We start from the raw sequence: 16,491 nt of genomic DNA on the forward strand, positions 1-16,491 counted from the left end.
ATGGGACGTATGTATCCCATGTTGGTTGTTTTGCACTTTGTTTTGTGACAGATGAGCTCACTGGCACCTGACAAACTGAACCATGTATTCAGTATGATGGTCCATTGCACCCCTTAACCTGAGATCATGCCCTCCCTCCCTACTTACCGCTCCGGGGAAGGAGGGCGTTCTTAACGAGTTTCCCTCTCTCATCTTTGCAAGGGAAAAAACGCCTGATCGCAGGTTAATTGCACCCGTAATCTGCGCTTAGAACACTCAGACACAAAGGTCAGTCAAGGACGTGATGGGGTTTTGATGACTGTGTTCTATTTCGCGGTTTCATCACTGTTATTTTGCAATCGTGCGGCATTATTTAATAAGTCTAAAAATATCCGGCCGCGCCTGAGCAGCGCAAACTACAATCTTGATCTTGAAATTGAGGAGCGGGGATGGGGGGGGGGTCAGTTTCTGACTGACTGATTGAGCCTGCGAACAGTTGGTAGAGCATCGCACCGGTATCGCGGAGGTCACGGGTTCGAATCCCGTTGAAGCGACGATCATTTGTCACTTTCATTTACATCCGCAGTTCATATATGAATCATTTCAGAAACATTACATCAGTTTTAGTTTTTAAAAAATGTACAACAACTTTTAGTTTGCAAGATCTAGACATGTTTCGATCGTTCCATTCGGGAGAATGGGGAGAATGGGAACGAAGATGATGAAGCGCATGCGCGTAATCTTTGTTTATTGTTTTGACTTCCATTGTCGAAATTCAGCGGAGTGGGAAGTGTATTCTCTGAAACTCGTAAGTTTTTGTTGGAAAATTTTGGTGAACAGGCTAGCTCTCGGTACTTTAAAGACATGGATGGACTTCAAGACAACGAAAAACCCTCTGAAGGCCCTGAAAACGCCCAACAGAAGACTGCAAATATTGTGTCACACATGGCTCTGGCACATGAACTTTTGATGGACGATTCGTTCAAAATTCAATCAGAACTTCCCCCAAACTCGTAAGACCTTTAATTTTTTTATACATTTTTGTAACAGTAGCATGTGTACTTGAACGTATAATTTTATTTGTTTTTTCTTTATCTATCTCTCCTGGATATTTGTGAAGTGACTAAAATGTCTTGATCTTGTGCATTGATGGTCGCCGGCTTCCAAATTGTGGGTTGGAATTTTTTTTAGAAAACTTCGAACTGCGTGACAGTGCAAAAAGTTATAGCTTTAGCAGATTATTGATATGGTGACCCCAGACCGAAATCATTTCTGTTTTTTATAAAATGTTTATGTGTTTGCGAAAACCTCTACTGCATAGATTCGTATTCGGTCATACAACATCGCCAATTTTTAGAGGGTAGGAAAAGACCTTGACACAAATCTTATTCTACCAAAATTTAGCGAGCTAAAATTACGTACTATACCGTAATGTTTGACAAGCATTAGTCTTTTCAACGCAAACAATTAAACAGTAGGTAGTTGTATTTCAGAAGACATGTTTTGGCCAGTTATAAAAAAGAGAAAACAAAACAAAACAAATGAGATAATTACATATTCTAAACACAGTACATGACACATTTGATGACCATCATGATCAGGTGAAACAAAGTAACATCATCGTCAGAAATATGGAGAGTTACAGCAAGAAACATTTGTCATTACACTGTATTACTCAGCAGAATGAATAACATATATATTTCTATACTTTCCTTCTTGTTATTCCTGCATAATTATTTTGTTATCACGTGCAAATTTTACTCATTTCAGTTAGCATGTTTCACTTAAGTAATACATGATGTTTTATTAAAAAATAAATTTGAGTATTTCAGTTAAATTTCACCAAGGACCAAAATATGTTTTAGCAAATTTCAAAATGTTTGTGAGCTGGAAATTTTTGAGGAAGTTTTTTTTAAATATTCAAATGTTCATAGTTACCGATACTTCTTTGAGGAATTCATGAATGCCAGAATTGTGCCTAAGGAGACTCTTTTTGACAAGTTGATTCCCTTTTAATTATATACCCAACTGACTAAGAAATGGACCATTAGTCAAGATCTTTCTGGGGTTTAGAAAAGCAATGTCTGATATTAAGATAACGAAAGACGAAATCTACACTGTACTACTTGGACTTCAGATTCTGATATGACATTAGAAAAGATATTATACCCAAAAACCCCAGCTGGCTTAAGCAAAAAAAGCTGGGGATCCCGGACGTATATGAGCGGCATTGTGTGGATCAGAACCTCTAGGGGAGAACTTTCCATTAAACTTTATCTAGGGTTAGAATCTAAGATAGTATTCTTAATATCTATTTGTTTGAGTCACTATTCTGATTCAATACATCAAAATATATTCCAAACATTCAGCTCTATCACCATTACAGTTGCAACCCAATAACTTAATAACTTGTATCTTTAAGGGGAGTCGAAAAAAGTTCAGGTTTTCAGGGGGCTCAAACTATTGATGGTTTGAGTTATGCAGGGTTTGAGGTATCGGGATTCCCAATATATTTGATACCCAATATATTTGTTAAACATTTTTTTTTTATTTTTCAGCCTGGAAAAACAAGTCAGGGATGTTGTTCACAAGGCATTTTGGGATAAACTTCGTGAAGAACTCAAGCAAGAGCCGCCAGTCTTTAACCAAGCACTGTCTTTAATTCAAGAAGTTAAAGAGGTACATCACAGATGATTAGAAGTTAATAATGCATAAAGCTTGTGAAGTGATTAGGAGTACTGCTCCTCCCTCAGGATGGGATAATAGTCAGATCAATTGCAGGTTATCATGGTAGCACTGGTTCCCAGGAGGGGGGCTGAATATGAAAGGGCCAAGGATGCATGCGTCTCACTTAGGGGTGTCACTTTCATATATACTGTACTGTGTTGGTGGTCGAGACTGATCAGGCATGGAAAATGGTATTTTTTAGGGGTCGAAAACCATGCCTGTTACCCATGCCCAAGTTGGTCTCCTTTAGGGATGAAATTCAAGTTTTCAAACAAGCATCCCCATCCCTTTAAAATGTGTTCCCCCCCCTTTAACCAGGCACTTTGTTCCAGATCTATATGTTTGAAAGGCAATAGGTGTCACAAATGAATTTCAATGGGTCAACAGATACAAACCTCTCCTATCTGAGGCGCCCTGCCAGGGGGGGTTTCTGTGTCGCCTGTCTAAATTTAAAAATGTGCCGTGTTGCTGTTTTTTCGCTCTTCATGTCGCTGTCGGTAATTAAATTGAAGGAGAATTGCTTGTCCTTGTCGGAATTTTAGTTTTTCCATAAGGGTTGTCGTTTGTCGCGATTTTATTGGTATGCTGTCGCTACTTTTTGGGCCATGTCGCTTGTCGGAATTTACCCTGGCAGGGCCTCCTATCTGGAACACTGCCTTACAGGTCCATGGTGCCCACTTATACTCTTGGATAGATGTAGGCACTTTAATTTGAAGTGTAAAAAATACAACCCAATGAAATTGGCCAGTGCTCCGAACTGATCCGATAAAAGTTCTGTGTGTGTGCTTTTCTATTGTACAACCAAAATAAAAGTGTCAGAGAGAATTTCACCAACAACAGTTGATATGCTCATTGACAGATTTTTCTTGCAGAGCTAAACTGGAGTGCTGGGCTCTCTGGGTTTTGTAGTCAGAAGCCTTTTTGGGTTTTCCCAAATTTTACTACATTTGCTAACTTTATTTATTGTCTTATTTCCACAGAACATGCTCTCATTACTCCTCCCATATCACAACACTCTGAAAGCACACATCAATGAAGTTCTCGACCTGGATTTGATCACGCAGCAGGCTAATCATGGTATTCTGGATATATCAAAGCTTGCAGCATCTGTTGTTGGTATCCTTAGTAAGATGTGTGCTCCAGCGAGAGACGAGCAAGCCAAGAAAATCCTTGAAAATCACGACATTGTCGATCTTTTCAAGTAAGCTAAATACAGAAGATGCCGTCAGAGAAATGCGGTGCTGGCAGACTAATGCTTAAGTTATCATTTAGTGGGCTCAAAACTGATTTCTAGAGTTTCTCATTTTAACCTTCCCCCATACTGGCTATCCTCTAAAAATATGTGTGCATGCTGTTGGGGGTACTTTTGTGGGGGTAGCAAGTTAATATGCAATGGGTTAGCCCCGGGGGGACTCCCATATTAAAGGGACAGGGATGCTTGTCGGAAATTTTGAGATAATTCCTTAAAGAGACCAATCTGGGCGTGGCTCAAGCTATTTTAGACCCCTAAAAGATACCAAAATTCTGAGAAAAAGAACTTATATTTGTATATTTCTTTGTGTGCAACCCTAAACGAGACCCTGACGGCTAAAAATATTGTCATTTTCTTGCATTTTTCCCAGAACACCCTAAGCGAGACCCAAAGTCCGAAATTTATACCCCTAAGCGAGAGGACGAGCATCCCCGTCACTCTCATATGGGAGTCCCCCCCCGGTGGGGTTAGCACCTCAACTTCAGAGAAAAACTGTTAGTGTTACTTTTAAACAAAAGTAAAAGTTTTGTAGACACAGCTTTGCTAAGGATCTGCGAGACTTAATGAACTCATCAGGTGATCAAAACTTGGTTAGTTTGTGGTATTTATTTGTTTCAGTGTGTTAATATTGGTTTGAATCTTGTAATGCCCAGACTTCAAGGAAAGTAGCACTGAAAATAAACAAGCATATAAAATACTAACAATAATCTGTATGTAACAAATATCATGATTTTCTTTCCATCAGGGAAGTGTTTAGTTTAATGGATGCAATGAAGGTGGACATGGCAAACTTTCAGCTCCAGACCATCAAGCCTCATCTTGTACAGCAATCAGTTGAGTTTGAAAGAAACAAGTTTAAAGATTATCTTCAAACTAATCCAGGTACTTTCTTAAAATTTTGTTTCTTTTTTCGAGAATCTCTCTGTATTCGTTAACATGATACCACTACAAAATGTCATACTGGTAGCGAGTTCACCCCAGTTCCTCCACCAGAGTGAGATTCTGGTACAAAAATTCATTCCAGTGTCATATTAACACGGAATGAGTCAGCTGTTGGCTGTTTGTTTCATTTTTTTTACGGCAGTATAAAACTCACACCCCAATAAAAACAGCTTAATACCATTATGTAAACATGGTATGACTTTTTCAACTTGCACCAGAACGAAAGTTATGCCAGCATCATGTAAACATCACCCGCCAATTTACAGAGCTAGTCTACAAAGTCATTAAACCTCCTGATGCAATTTACTGGCTTATGTGTATAACACTAAAAAGTTACATCTTGACATCATTCTAAAGCAATGAAGACAGCAATGAAAAGCAGTGAGAATGACAACCATGAGGCCACGTAGCTAGAGGGTCCTCTGTCATTCAAGATCACAGGGCAAGAAAGGACTTAAAAAAAACTTTAAAGCGAGAAGGGAACACCTGGGTGCTAGGCTGAAATTCTCGAACTTGTGTTTGTTATTAATAAAATCTCATTCTTTTATGCTACAATAATTATTAAAATTTGGCATCTTAACAACTTCTTCACCCCTTCAGCTGGTCTCATGTCAACTAAAGTGTGGCTGAAACAAGGAGCAGAAGTAGCAACAGGAATAGTGTCAAGGTCCGCGGCACAAGTTTCTTCAGAGGCGTTAGACACAACAGATTTTAAACAGAAGCTGCAAGATGCTAGTCTGACAGATGTTTTAGTGCATGGATATTTGGGAATAATCTTTGGAGAGCCAGGCTGGCCTTATCCAGAGGTACAGTAAATATAAATTTATACATTTTGTACATGCACCAATTCATGCCATGTAAACCTGTGAGAGCCCCAACACCAGAGTGAGGTGTAAGAGTCTTCGAAACATGGCTGTGTTTCTGTTTTCCTGAAATCCATTAGCCATTATTATTTAGTGTTTGGTGTTTTTGTTTTATTTATACTTTCACTTGTGACTTGAGTAGATATGTATGCAAAACTTATTCACTGACTTGAAATTTCAAAGAAACTTTAGAATGCTGTGCAAGTGAGGGTCCTTAGGCCTCACATCATCCAGTTTAGCCTGATTGGTGATTATAAACAAATCAGTACTACCAATTTAATTCTCCAGATCTCATCACCATTTCAATTTTCCTTCTAAAGCGCTCCATAAAATTCTTTCAAAATTTACAAACTGTACTTTAGAGTTCACCTTAAAATAGTTCTTAGATGTTCCATGATTGTGAGAATTCGCAGATCTTCATCCATGTCACGACTCATCGTGCCAGTAGGCGCATAAGGCTGTCAAGCTTTCTGACGACACTCCCTGTTCCGTGTCACCGCTTTGGCTACTTTCCAGCACGTCCACCCTCACATTCCAGCAACCGATGATCGTCTGTCGCTTGGGAGCAACCATGGCTTTGACCCAAGAGCTTCATTACAGCCCCAGCAGTGACACCCTCAGCTAGTGTTGTATCATTGTCTACGTTTCTGGCTTCTGTAACAAATTGTTTTTTTAAGGGGTAGGGTTGTTAAGCCCAATCCCAATAAGGGGTAGGGTTGTTTAGCCCAATCCCAAACCTGGAGGACCAGGGGGTCCCTCTTTGTCTGGTCTCTACCCTTCAACCTGTTTGGCATGGGTGGCCCTACCAGTAGTACAAGTCTCCAGCCGACATAGCTCTAGGAGTCATTGAGAGCGGGAGAGCCACATCTTCAAGTAAACCTTAAATATTGTATTTGCAGACATTGATCATGGATGAACATCGATTGGCTGAGATGAGGTGGAGTGTTCGTCGCACAACTCTTATTGCTTCGGTTCTCCTGGTGACCCTGAACACTGTAGGTCAGCAGCTGGCTTCAGATGCGGAATATCTAGCTAACCTTAAGGAGGTGTTGTACATTCTTTTGGATGGTGTACCTGAGGGGTAAGTGGCAATTATGCAGTCTTAAGGGAGATAAACTCTGGGCAATTAAGAAATCATCATCATTGTTCCTTGTCACCCCCTTGGGAGCAAAGGGCGTCCACCAGTTTCTTCTAGCGCACATGGTTCTTTACTAATGCTTTAGCTCTTTCCCAGGAGTAGCCTACTCCTTCCAACTCCTGCAGCATGGATCGCTTCCAATTATTCCTTGGTCGTCCAACTTTCCTTTTTCCCTGTGGGTGGTAGTGCAAGGCTATTAAGAAATAGACTGAAGAAATTTCCATGTTTCTTTCTAGTAAAGAACAAGTTAAAGTTTGGGAGAACAAGAATTGTCGCATTCACAGCAGGCACTTGAGTAATATTAGAGTGTGCATCGAAGCAGCACATAAGGGCTAGGAGATGCATGTCTCAGCCCACATGCATTTTCTTGCCTTTTACATGCCCCCCCCTCCCCCCCCCCCCTCCAAGAAAATTATGGTCCGTCCCTTATTAAACGATGTCTTTTTTTGCAGTGGCTTCCCTTCTGCGCTCCCTGGAGTTTATGAACAGATTGTGCGAGAAACTGAAAAACTCTTAGAAGCCAGGGGATTGAGTAAACTGACTTCACAACAACAGGATATGCTAAAAGGCCAAACTGAAGGAATAGCGTCTCCAGATAACACCGTGTTGAATTTAATAAGTGAGTACGATTTCGTTTTTATTGGAGCCTACAATCATTCTTCCTTGGTCAGTGAGGTTGCTTGATAAAGTCGCCCTTTAAAGTACTACCTAGAAAATTTCTCGTTCTTTAAGCGTGAGCAAAGGGTGACTACAGCCCGTTGGCGAAACGACTTTAGACGTAGGCGAATCGACCTAAGACGTTTACGAACGTTTATTTCCTTTTTTTCCTTCTTTATTTATTTATTTACTTATTTATTTATTCGTTTGTCTGTTTGTGAACATAATTGTTTTTTTTTTTCCAACAGCCACCCGCACGTATGACTTCATGTTAAACAGCATAAAACAACGACTGCTTCAAAAGGGAAGCAGCAGACAAGCAGGACAATCCACACAACCCAACATCCCACAAGGACTGGCTTGTGTGAACACAGAACTTTCCGAGATTACCGGCAGGTTTTCTCGTGTGATCAGCCACAACATGGCGGTGTTTGCACCCTTTTATGAAGACATATTAGTTGAGATAAAAAGCTCTTGACATTGCTTGTGATATCCAGAAAAATGTGACGATGTATATTTGTAGTCGGGTTCGCCAAAGTTTTTATTATTCCCCTGTGTGGTTCAGTTGCCACTTCAGCGTAACTAGAAATCTAGTTTTCTTTCATAGTCTTCTGTGTTAAGAAATAATTATTAAAGTAGCTAAGTTCTTTTTTTTTCAGCTGCTGGGTGGTTGAATACATTTCTGGCAGCTAGTTATCGGGTTCCTGTGTGAAAAAAATAAAATGTAGTTGTCGAAAAGTGATTGGGCGATGATTGACAATTATATATGATTCAGAGTTGATGTAATTTTGAAGGTACAGTGTACATGTTTTCTCTAAGAATTTTTTATAGTTAATTTATTTTGTTTATGAGTCTGAAGTTGCCGGTACGTGTACTGGCCTTTCGTAGCGTAATATTATTGCAAGTTTGAGATTTTATGAAACTAAGGTATTTTGTTTATTGTTATATATTATATGTTATTTATTTTGTTCCTTATAAACACAAACGTGTTAGCAACGAGGAATGACGTGAGTATAATATAAAATGCGATATACTGATTTTTAAAAGAAGGTTTTGTTATATAAGGTCTAAGGTATAATACAACAAATATGTTCATTGTTTTAAAATTAAAATATTATTAGCTAGTTTAGAGGTAACATCCATTTCCTTATAAGTACGAAACGTCCTGCCCTCCCCCCTTCCCCCCCCTATCTGGCAAGTTCGTCTTGGCAGACGAACTGAAAAAAACCTCGCCTAATTAAAATGTAAGTTCGTCCAGACGGACCATCCGTCTCTAATATAAATCGAAAAGAACCTTAGCCGAGGGTAAAAAAAAAAACTCCCTCTACTAATAGGGGACACTTTACTATCTATTGGTTAATAATTAATTAAGCGCTGATTGAAAGCTAAAACTATTACAGGACTAATAAGAGCCTATTTAAGGGGGCAATATACCTGAATTTGAATGAAATTTAAGAGGTTTAAAGAATGGATTGAAGAAAGAATTTTTTTGAAACACCACCAGACAGTTGACCCCCACGCAAGAGCACTCTAGGTTTTCAGGGGACTGTCTGGTGTCCGTCTACCAATTTTTAACTAAAAAATTTTAACAATAAATCTCCATTATTTCTAATTTCTCTAAATGTTACTAATCCTTTGCGAAAAAACTACCTTCTCCCAACATCCCCCAAAATCACCCAAAAATTTACAAAACATCGTTGAACATAGATATATGAGATAATAGAGCGTCCTTGAAACGCGAACGAGATATTTTCACGCGTTTAACCCTAGTCCAGTCCCTGAACTCTCTCTTCCACGCGCCCTTTATGGGGGTTAAACCCAGGCGCGCGAAGAGAGAGTCCAGGATAACTTGCATGCGCATGCTCAGAACGAACCAATCAGAAGCGAGGAGTGTGGCGTCACTTGCTTGGTACGCGCGCGCTAGGCTAAAAGTGGCTCGTTCAAATGACGAATTCAACTACGCGACCGAGCGCGCGAATAAATGCAAGAAAAAAACTGTAATAATAATAAACCGATTTCACAAATGGCGGACGCGCGGAAAAGAACTGGTACTGAAGCATGAAAACGAGGCGTTTTAGGATAAACAACTTTCGTGTTACAAGGCGAAAAGGAAAAATTACAGGAGTTTTGAAGCTCTCCGCCGTTAAATGGGGGTATTAGATCGCTTTCAAGGTTGATTTCGAGATAACCGAGTTCGAAATAAGTTCGCGGTCTAATATTTGTCATTTTGTTTCGGGTTCTAAGCAAAACCCTGGGCTGCACATGGCTTGAAATACGGCGGGTCGCCAAACATTTTAAACCTCGGACTCCTCAAGAAAGCTCCGGTATCCAGACGAGTGTACACATTTTCTTAAGGATTTTGGTGAGTCATTGAAGAATATCGAAAATAAACACGCCAAAATGTATTGCCTTTGTAAGCATACTTGTACGTTGTGAAAAAAATGCGTAACAATGATTTTTCGGGCCGGTTTCTTTATTTTTTTCTGGTGAAATAACCATACGTGATCACTATACATACCTGAAACGCATCAATAAAAACGTGTTATTCTCAGTCGACTTTAATAGTAGGTTTTTTTGGACTAAGTAGGAGTAGATTTTTGCATTTAAGAAAAAAAAATTGAAGCGGCTACGGCTAATTCGATTAAAAATAAAACATCAGTTGGCTCCACGCAAAGGATTTACATTAAGTGAAGCGGACAGTAAATGTTCAACACAATCTTCAGTGAACAAGATCATCACAATGTTCCCCAAGTAATGAAGGAAAATAAGGCTATTAATTCTGTAAATTTAGTGAAATCTACTGGAATTCCTTCTGCAGCGTCGAACGACATGAAATTTAAGACATTTAATCTCGGGAAGAAATTTATCACGTGCTAGGCAACTACGACGAAGGTCCAACTGATAGAACAAATATTCACGCTTTCGCTTCATTTCACAAGCTTTTACGCCTTCCGCATTAATTTATATAAAGCTGAGATTATTGGAGGCGATTTTTATTTATTTATCAAGTATTCTCAAATATAATGGTTTATTACAAAGAAGAAACTTATCATAGCATTGGAATTCAATACCGGTAGTCTCCGTCTTTTTAATTAATTTGTCGACATATCAACGATTTGCCTTAGCACAACAAAGGTATTTTGTGAAGTATAAAAAGAATTAAAAAGCGAAGGAATAATAGTAAATAAAAATTGCTTAAAGGATATGTGAACGGACAAGGTGTCTGAAGTTGAAGTTTGACTTGTCAAGTCTCCATAACGCAGCTGTTATTTCAAAGCCGGTCTTTTTGCTCTACTAAAGATCCGCAAGGAGACAGAGTTAGCATTTTTCGTTTGCTTTCACAAAAGTGAAAAGAACGTACCTTGACAGCGTCTGGAAAAGAACATACCTTGACAGCGTCTGAAAATTAGTTTCGATATCGGTCCGTGTAAAATTTTACCGGCCAAAATGCAACAGTTGTCGAAGCTCCTTTTGAAAACAAACACTTTAACTCTGTTTCCCTGCAAATCTACGGTCCCTTTCTGTTTGCAACACGGAAACAAGAATAATTACTAGACTGTAAACTCGTTAAGAATACCTTAATCTCGAAAATTTGGAAGGAAAACGGTCTATTTCCCCGTTTAACAAACAAAAGCTTCAGAACTCGCGTAATTTTCACTCTATTCCCCTTGTAACACGAAAGTTGTTTATCCTAAAACGCCTCGTTTTCATGTCTCGTACCAGTTTTTTTCCGCGCGTCCGCCATTTGTGAAATCGGTGTATAATAATAATAAAAGCTTTTATTTATACACGATAAATGTTTTGCAGCATAGCTGATGTGGTCGTGTTTACAAATTACTATTGAAGCTAACTAAACCCTTAAATAACAAATAAAGACTACAAACTAAGCATTCCAAACAAACGAAAATACACAGCCTCTAAATCCCTAATACTTTCAAAGCACCCTTGAAACTTGCCAACGATTCTCTTAGGCGGGCCTCGTTATTCAAAGAATTCCATAATGTGGCCCCTTCATAAGTAATCGACTTTTTGAGAAAGTCAGTCTTTGGTCTTGGTACTGACAAGCAATTTTTCCTTCTAAGATTGTAATTAGTCTTCTGCTCCGTCCACAAGTGTTGTAATTGGACCGGAGCACCTCCAGATACACATTTGAAGACAAAACAAAGTACCCTGCGGATGTACATTTGCCTCAATGGTATCCACTTTGCTTGACGCAATACGTCTTCTGAAGGGGTGAACCAGTCTTAGCCGAAAATTATCTTGGCGGCACGCACATGGATTTTTTCTAAGTCACCAAAAAGTGTTGAGCCACACGACCCCCAGACTATCATACCGTACATTACAGACGGTAAAATTACTTTAAAATAAAAGTCTACTCTCGCAGGAATTGGCAAAAAATACAATGATCTCAAAAGGTTCAGTTTCTGGGTGAAACGTTTACATCAATTGCATCCAAAACCAATTCAATAAACAGCTACAAACTACTAGGAATAGTTGACGGATAGCGATTTTTGTTGGCCGTTAGCTTTTAGCAGACACTGACTGCAAAGCTAAGCTTTTTAAAGTTATTCCGGTGATCCTGCTTTAGTACACGGTCGCGTAGTTGAACTCGTCATCTGTGCGCGCGCGTTTTCAAAAGGGCTGCTAAATATGGTTTTCCCCCCAATTTTGGAGGAAAAACTGGCGCATGCGCATGCAAGTTATCCTGGACTCTCTCTTCGCGCGCCTGGGTTCAGCCCCTATAAAACGCGCGCGGAGGAGAGAGTTCAGGGACTGGACTAGTTTAACCCGTGTTTAGCTGTGAAAAAACGAACTCCTTAAACCTAACAATTTGAAAACAAAACTACGGCTATGGTAGTAACTATACGTTAACACTGCTCAAATTTCCCGTGAACAACTTCGCAAATTCAATCATTTGACATCGTATTAATATTGTGTTCCACATTTGCTGGCACCCTTTTTGTGCGGCAAAATCCGCGGACTGGTCTTCTTCTCCCCCTTCTCTCCACCGACTGGGATAAGATAAGAAGATCACCTCAACTGATTAAAGATAGCAATAATGTGCCGGGAAAGGCATACACCTCTTGTCTGTCAAAAGGAGACTGTGTCACACACAGGGCTTCTTGTGATAAAGGCCATGACTTCTGAAAATTTGTGAAAATTCCATTTTCAATTACTGGGCGAGTACTGCAAGAATATCCGCAACCGATTACACCTGTATGTGTCGATTGTCTTTCCACCGAACAAGCAACTGAAGAACAACAAACTAACCAGTAGGCCACCATGCCTGCTATACCGTATTTATTTAATTAAACGCTGCGGCGTTCACTGAAGGTGGCTATATTTGGTGACTCACATAACCACAGGCACTCAAGGTTAATTTTTCGATTATTTTGTGAACAGTTCCTGATATGAATTGTTAAGGTTTGTATGGAAACTTTTAGAGCATACTTCTAGTAGGCAGTGGTAGTGTAGCAGCTATCGTAGGCTTGTAAGGGACGGACCATTATTTTTTGGAGGGGGGGGGGGTGAAAAATATTGAAAAAAAAATTGTTTGCAGAGCCTGGAAAGACAAAATAAGTTGTTTGCAAAAACGATATGTATAACAAAAAATAGTAAGAATTTCAAAAAAAATGTTTGCAGAGGTGCATAAACTAAAAAAAGTTTGCAGAGGAAGATTTTTCATCCCCCCCCCCCTCCAAGAAAATAATGGTCCGTCCCTAACTCTACTAGGCCTCCAATCAGTGGCGGATCCGGACCTTCAGCTAAGTGGGGGGGGGGGGGGGGGGGAGGGACGATCATTCAGACCCTGGAATAGGGCTTTCCACAAGTTGCTCGGCAACTTTTTTGCAACTTTTCATATTTCGAGCAACTTTTTCCCCTTCGTGCAACTTTTTTCCTCTCGAGCAACTTGTTGCATTTTGAGCAATTTCTTGACCGAAGATCTCCGAAGATTATCCGAGTGTTGTTCAAAGGCCATACGAACGTTTCCGAAGAATTACGAAGTTTGCCGAAGTTTGAGGAGGAACATCCGAAGACGTTTCAACTTTCGGCTCATTCTGCATTAAAACCGTTACAAAACTCGTCGGCAAACATGACGTCATAGATATCTTCACGATTTTTCTCACTTAAAGAATTCCTTGTTATTTAACAAATTTTCCCCTTAATCTGTTATTTAGATACTTCTTTTGCTGTAAATTGCATAAAACAGCTTAGAAATGTTACCCTCAAAGGGAAATTAGCATATATTTTGAGAAATTGTCTTTATTTAGAAGCAGCGTTTTGGATTTTTTGGAGCAACTTTCGAGCAACTTTCATTATCAGAAGAAACTTTTTTGTATTTTTGAAGCAACTCTTGAGCAACTTTTTGAGAAATTACGGGCAACTTTTGCCTTTCAGGCTTTCTGTTTGTGTTGTTCTTGTGATCAGTGGGTTGATTTCGAGCGATTTTAGCGAGCTTTTCATTTTGGGACATTAGAAGGGACAAGCGTGGTCTTGAGGCCTGTGCATGTGGGTGGTCTATAAAGATTTCGGTTACAGTTCAGGTCAAGAATTTTAAATAACAAAAAGTGTTTGAACGCTGTACCGACCTCGAGTACTGGACACCCTATACACTTCTTTTTTTTATCAGAATATTGTTCTTCCGTTCCAGGCTGCATATTCTCATTTTTCTGCCAATGTTAGGCTGAAAATATTCTTGTGAATATTCTTAGATTATAGCCTGACATTTCTGTTTGTGCTGTATACTGTTACGAGAGAATTTCCGTATTTCAGTAATTTCTGTGTTTATCCTTATTAAACATTAAAAAAAAACACTTAAAAAGCCAACAACATCTAATTAGCCAAAAATAACCTGTTGATCTATTATTTTGGTCGTTTAATATAAAAAGGCGTAAAGTTTAAATAATAGATTGTTCCTTTTTACTTCCGAACTTTTTGTTACTTATTTTTAGTAATAGTGGTTGTTTTGGTTTATTACCGTAGCTAATTACTTAAAGTGTATATGACATGAAAAATATTTTCTGCTTATTTGAAAGGCCTTTCGAAATACAGAAGAATGGCGTTTTTCTTTTCGAAATATCTTTTTTCGTTTCAGAGATATTGACGTTTTTGTATTATGCAAACAAGAACATTGAGAAGCTTGAGAAGCTTAAAATCGGGCGCTTTGCCTTGAAAGGCAGGGTTCAGTACAGCAGAAACCACGAAGCAGTTACTTAAGTAGCACTCAGTCCGACTGTGTTTGTGTAAGTCACAGGGCTTGCATGAGCTGTATTAGTGTGCATAATATAATATCTAGAACGTTGTCGAGATTGCATTATTACTTAATGACATGATGGTTTCAATTTATAAATGTATCTCACAAAATACAAATAAACGATTAAAGTAGACGACTAGACAATGTAAAGTTTTAAGACTTAGCAAAGTGCAGTGTATTGGTAATACTGTAAGGTGCGGTTTCACCTGAAGGTCGTGTGCTTTTCGGTATTTTCCAGGCATTGCACTTTGATGGGACAGTACTACAACTGTTTACCGGGGAACTACTATTGTCAAGAAAATGATCACAACTTGTTGATGAATGATTGAACATTTGTTTCATACCATTACTGTAATAGCAATTGATGAAGGCTTTTAGTCCTGAACCAAAGTATAAGGACTGGGAAATACTGAAACCCATTATCAGCCACCTTAAACGGAAATATCTTGTTGGTGTTTCAAGGAATCCAAGGAAACTTCACTCATCCCATGTATCTATGTATTGCGGTATTTTGTAATTTTTTGAGTGATTTTTGGGAATGTTTGGCAGGTGATAGTTTTTTTAAAAGAATTAGTAAAATTTAGACAACTAAGAAATATTGAAAATTTAATGTGAATTTAACATTGGAATTTGAAATTAGAAATTGGCAGACGGACACCAAACAGCCCCGTGACATCCTGGAGTGTTTTTGCATGGGGGTCAACTGTGTGATGATGTTTCCATTTTTTTCTTCAATCCCCACTGATAAAGAACTGTTGTTGGTGTTATGTTGGTGTTATCACATGTCAAGCCTTTAACAAGGTATGAAAGAACACAAGGATTTAAATTATTCTGGTGCTCAATTTTTGCGTAACTAAAATTAATGTTACTCAAATTCCTGATGGATTCTGTCTTAAACTGTTACGAGCTTAGTATTTCCAAATTATTGCATGTCAATGTAAGGCAAGACAAGACATGCCTTGGTTCTTATGTAATTCTCTTAAAAACACATAAGATATTGACTATAATTTTGTCTGTGCTATGGCAATTCACAGTGGGGTGGTCTTGATGTGTCTTTAACTTGTAGACTGGACTGGACTAGTAAAACGCGGACTAGTAAAACGCGGACTTGTAAAACGCCTCTAGACACTTCGAATTCCTTGGTCACAATCATCTTACGGCTCTCTTCAATACATAATGTCTCAAAAAAACAGTAACCTCAGAAAGAAGTCAGAAGCAAATAAGGTCGAAAGACCGAATTTGAACATATAACGGCAAATGTTCTAATGTCACGAACGTAGGAGTCGTGTAGGCCCGTCACCTTTATTTACCACATACTGCCCCCAAATTAAAACAGTACCCTCAGAAAGAAGTCAGAAGCAAATAAGGTCGAAAGACCGAATTTAAACATTTAACGGCAAATATTCTAATGTCACGAACGTAGGAGTCGTGTAGGCCCGTCACCTTTATTTACGATTGACTGTTGATTTCTGGACGGGCCCCGTTCTACCTCGTGCGAGCAATACAAACGACTGCACTCAACAGACGTCAAGTAGTGGAAAGAAAGAAACATATGCACACAACTCATAGCATCAATCCCGTTGTTTTAGTAGGGGTTTGCAGAACGAACATGTGCTATACTGCAAAAACATCTCCACGCTAAAACAGACCATAGAGTGCTCAAAAAAAGCTAGAAATA

The 16,491-nt window shown here is 39.1% G+C and overlaps 1 protein-coding gene across 1 annotated transcript; it reads left to right on the forward strand.

Moving 5' to 3' along the window:
• The first annotated feature begins 670 nt into the window (after positions 1-670).
• LOC144644450 (T-complex protein 11-like protein 1) lies at positions 671-8,689 on the forward strand. The gene is made up of 8 exons (XM_078503943.1): positions 671-992; positions 2,538-2,658; positions 3,687-3,907; positions 4,704-4,840; positions 5,501-5,706; positions 6,663-6,844; positions 7,354-7,520; positions 7,807-8,689. The coding sequence occupies exons 1-8, from the start codon at positions 844-846 to the stop codon at positions 8,034-8,036; spliced, it is 1,413 nt and encodes a 470-aa protein (XP_078360069.1). The 5' UTR covers positions 671-843; the 3' UTR covers positions 8,037-8,689.
• Positions 8,690-16,491: the final 7,802 nt, after the last annotated feature.

The sequence above is a fragment of the Oculina patagonica genome, chromosome 2, assembly GCF_052425735.1.
Source record: "Oculina patagonica isolate OP01 chromosome 2, crgOcupat, whole genome shotgun sequence".
In the NCBI taxonomy this organism is placed as follows: Eukaryota; Metazoa; Cnidaria; class Anthozoa; order Scleractinia; family Oculinidae; genus Oculina; species Oculina patagonica.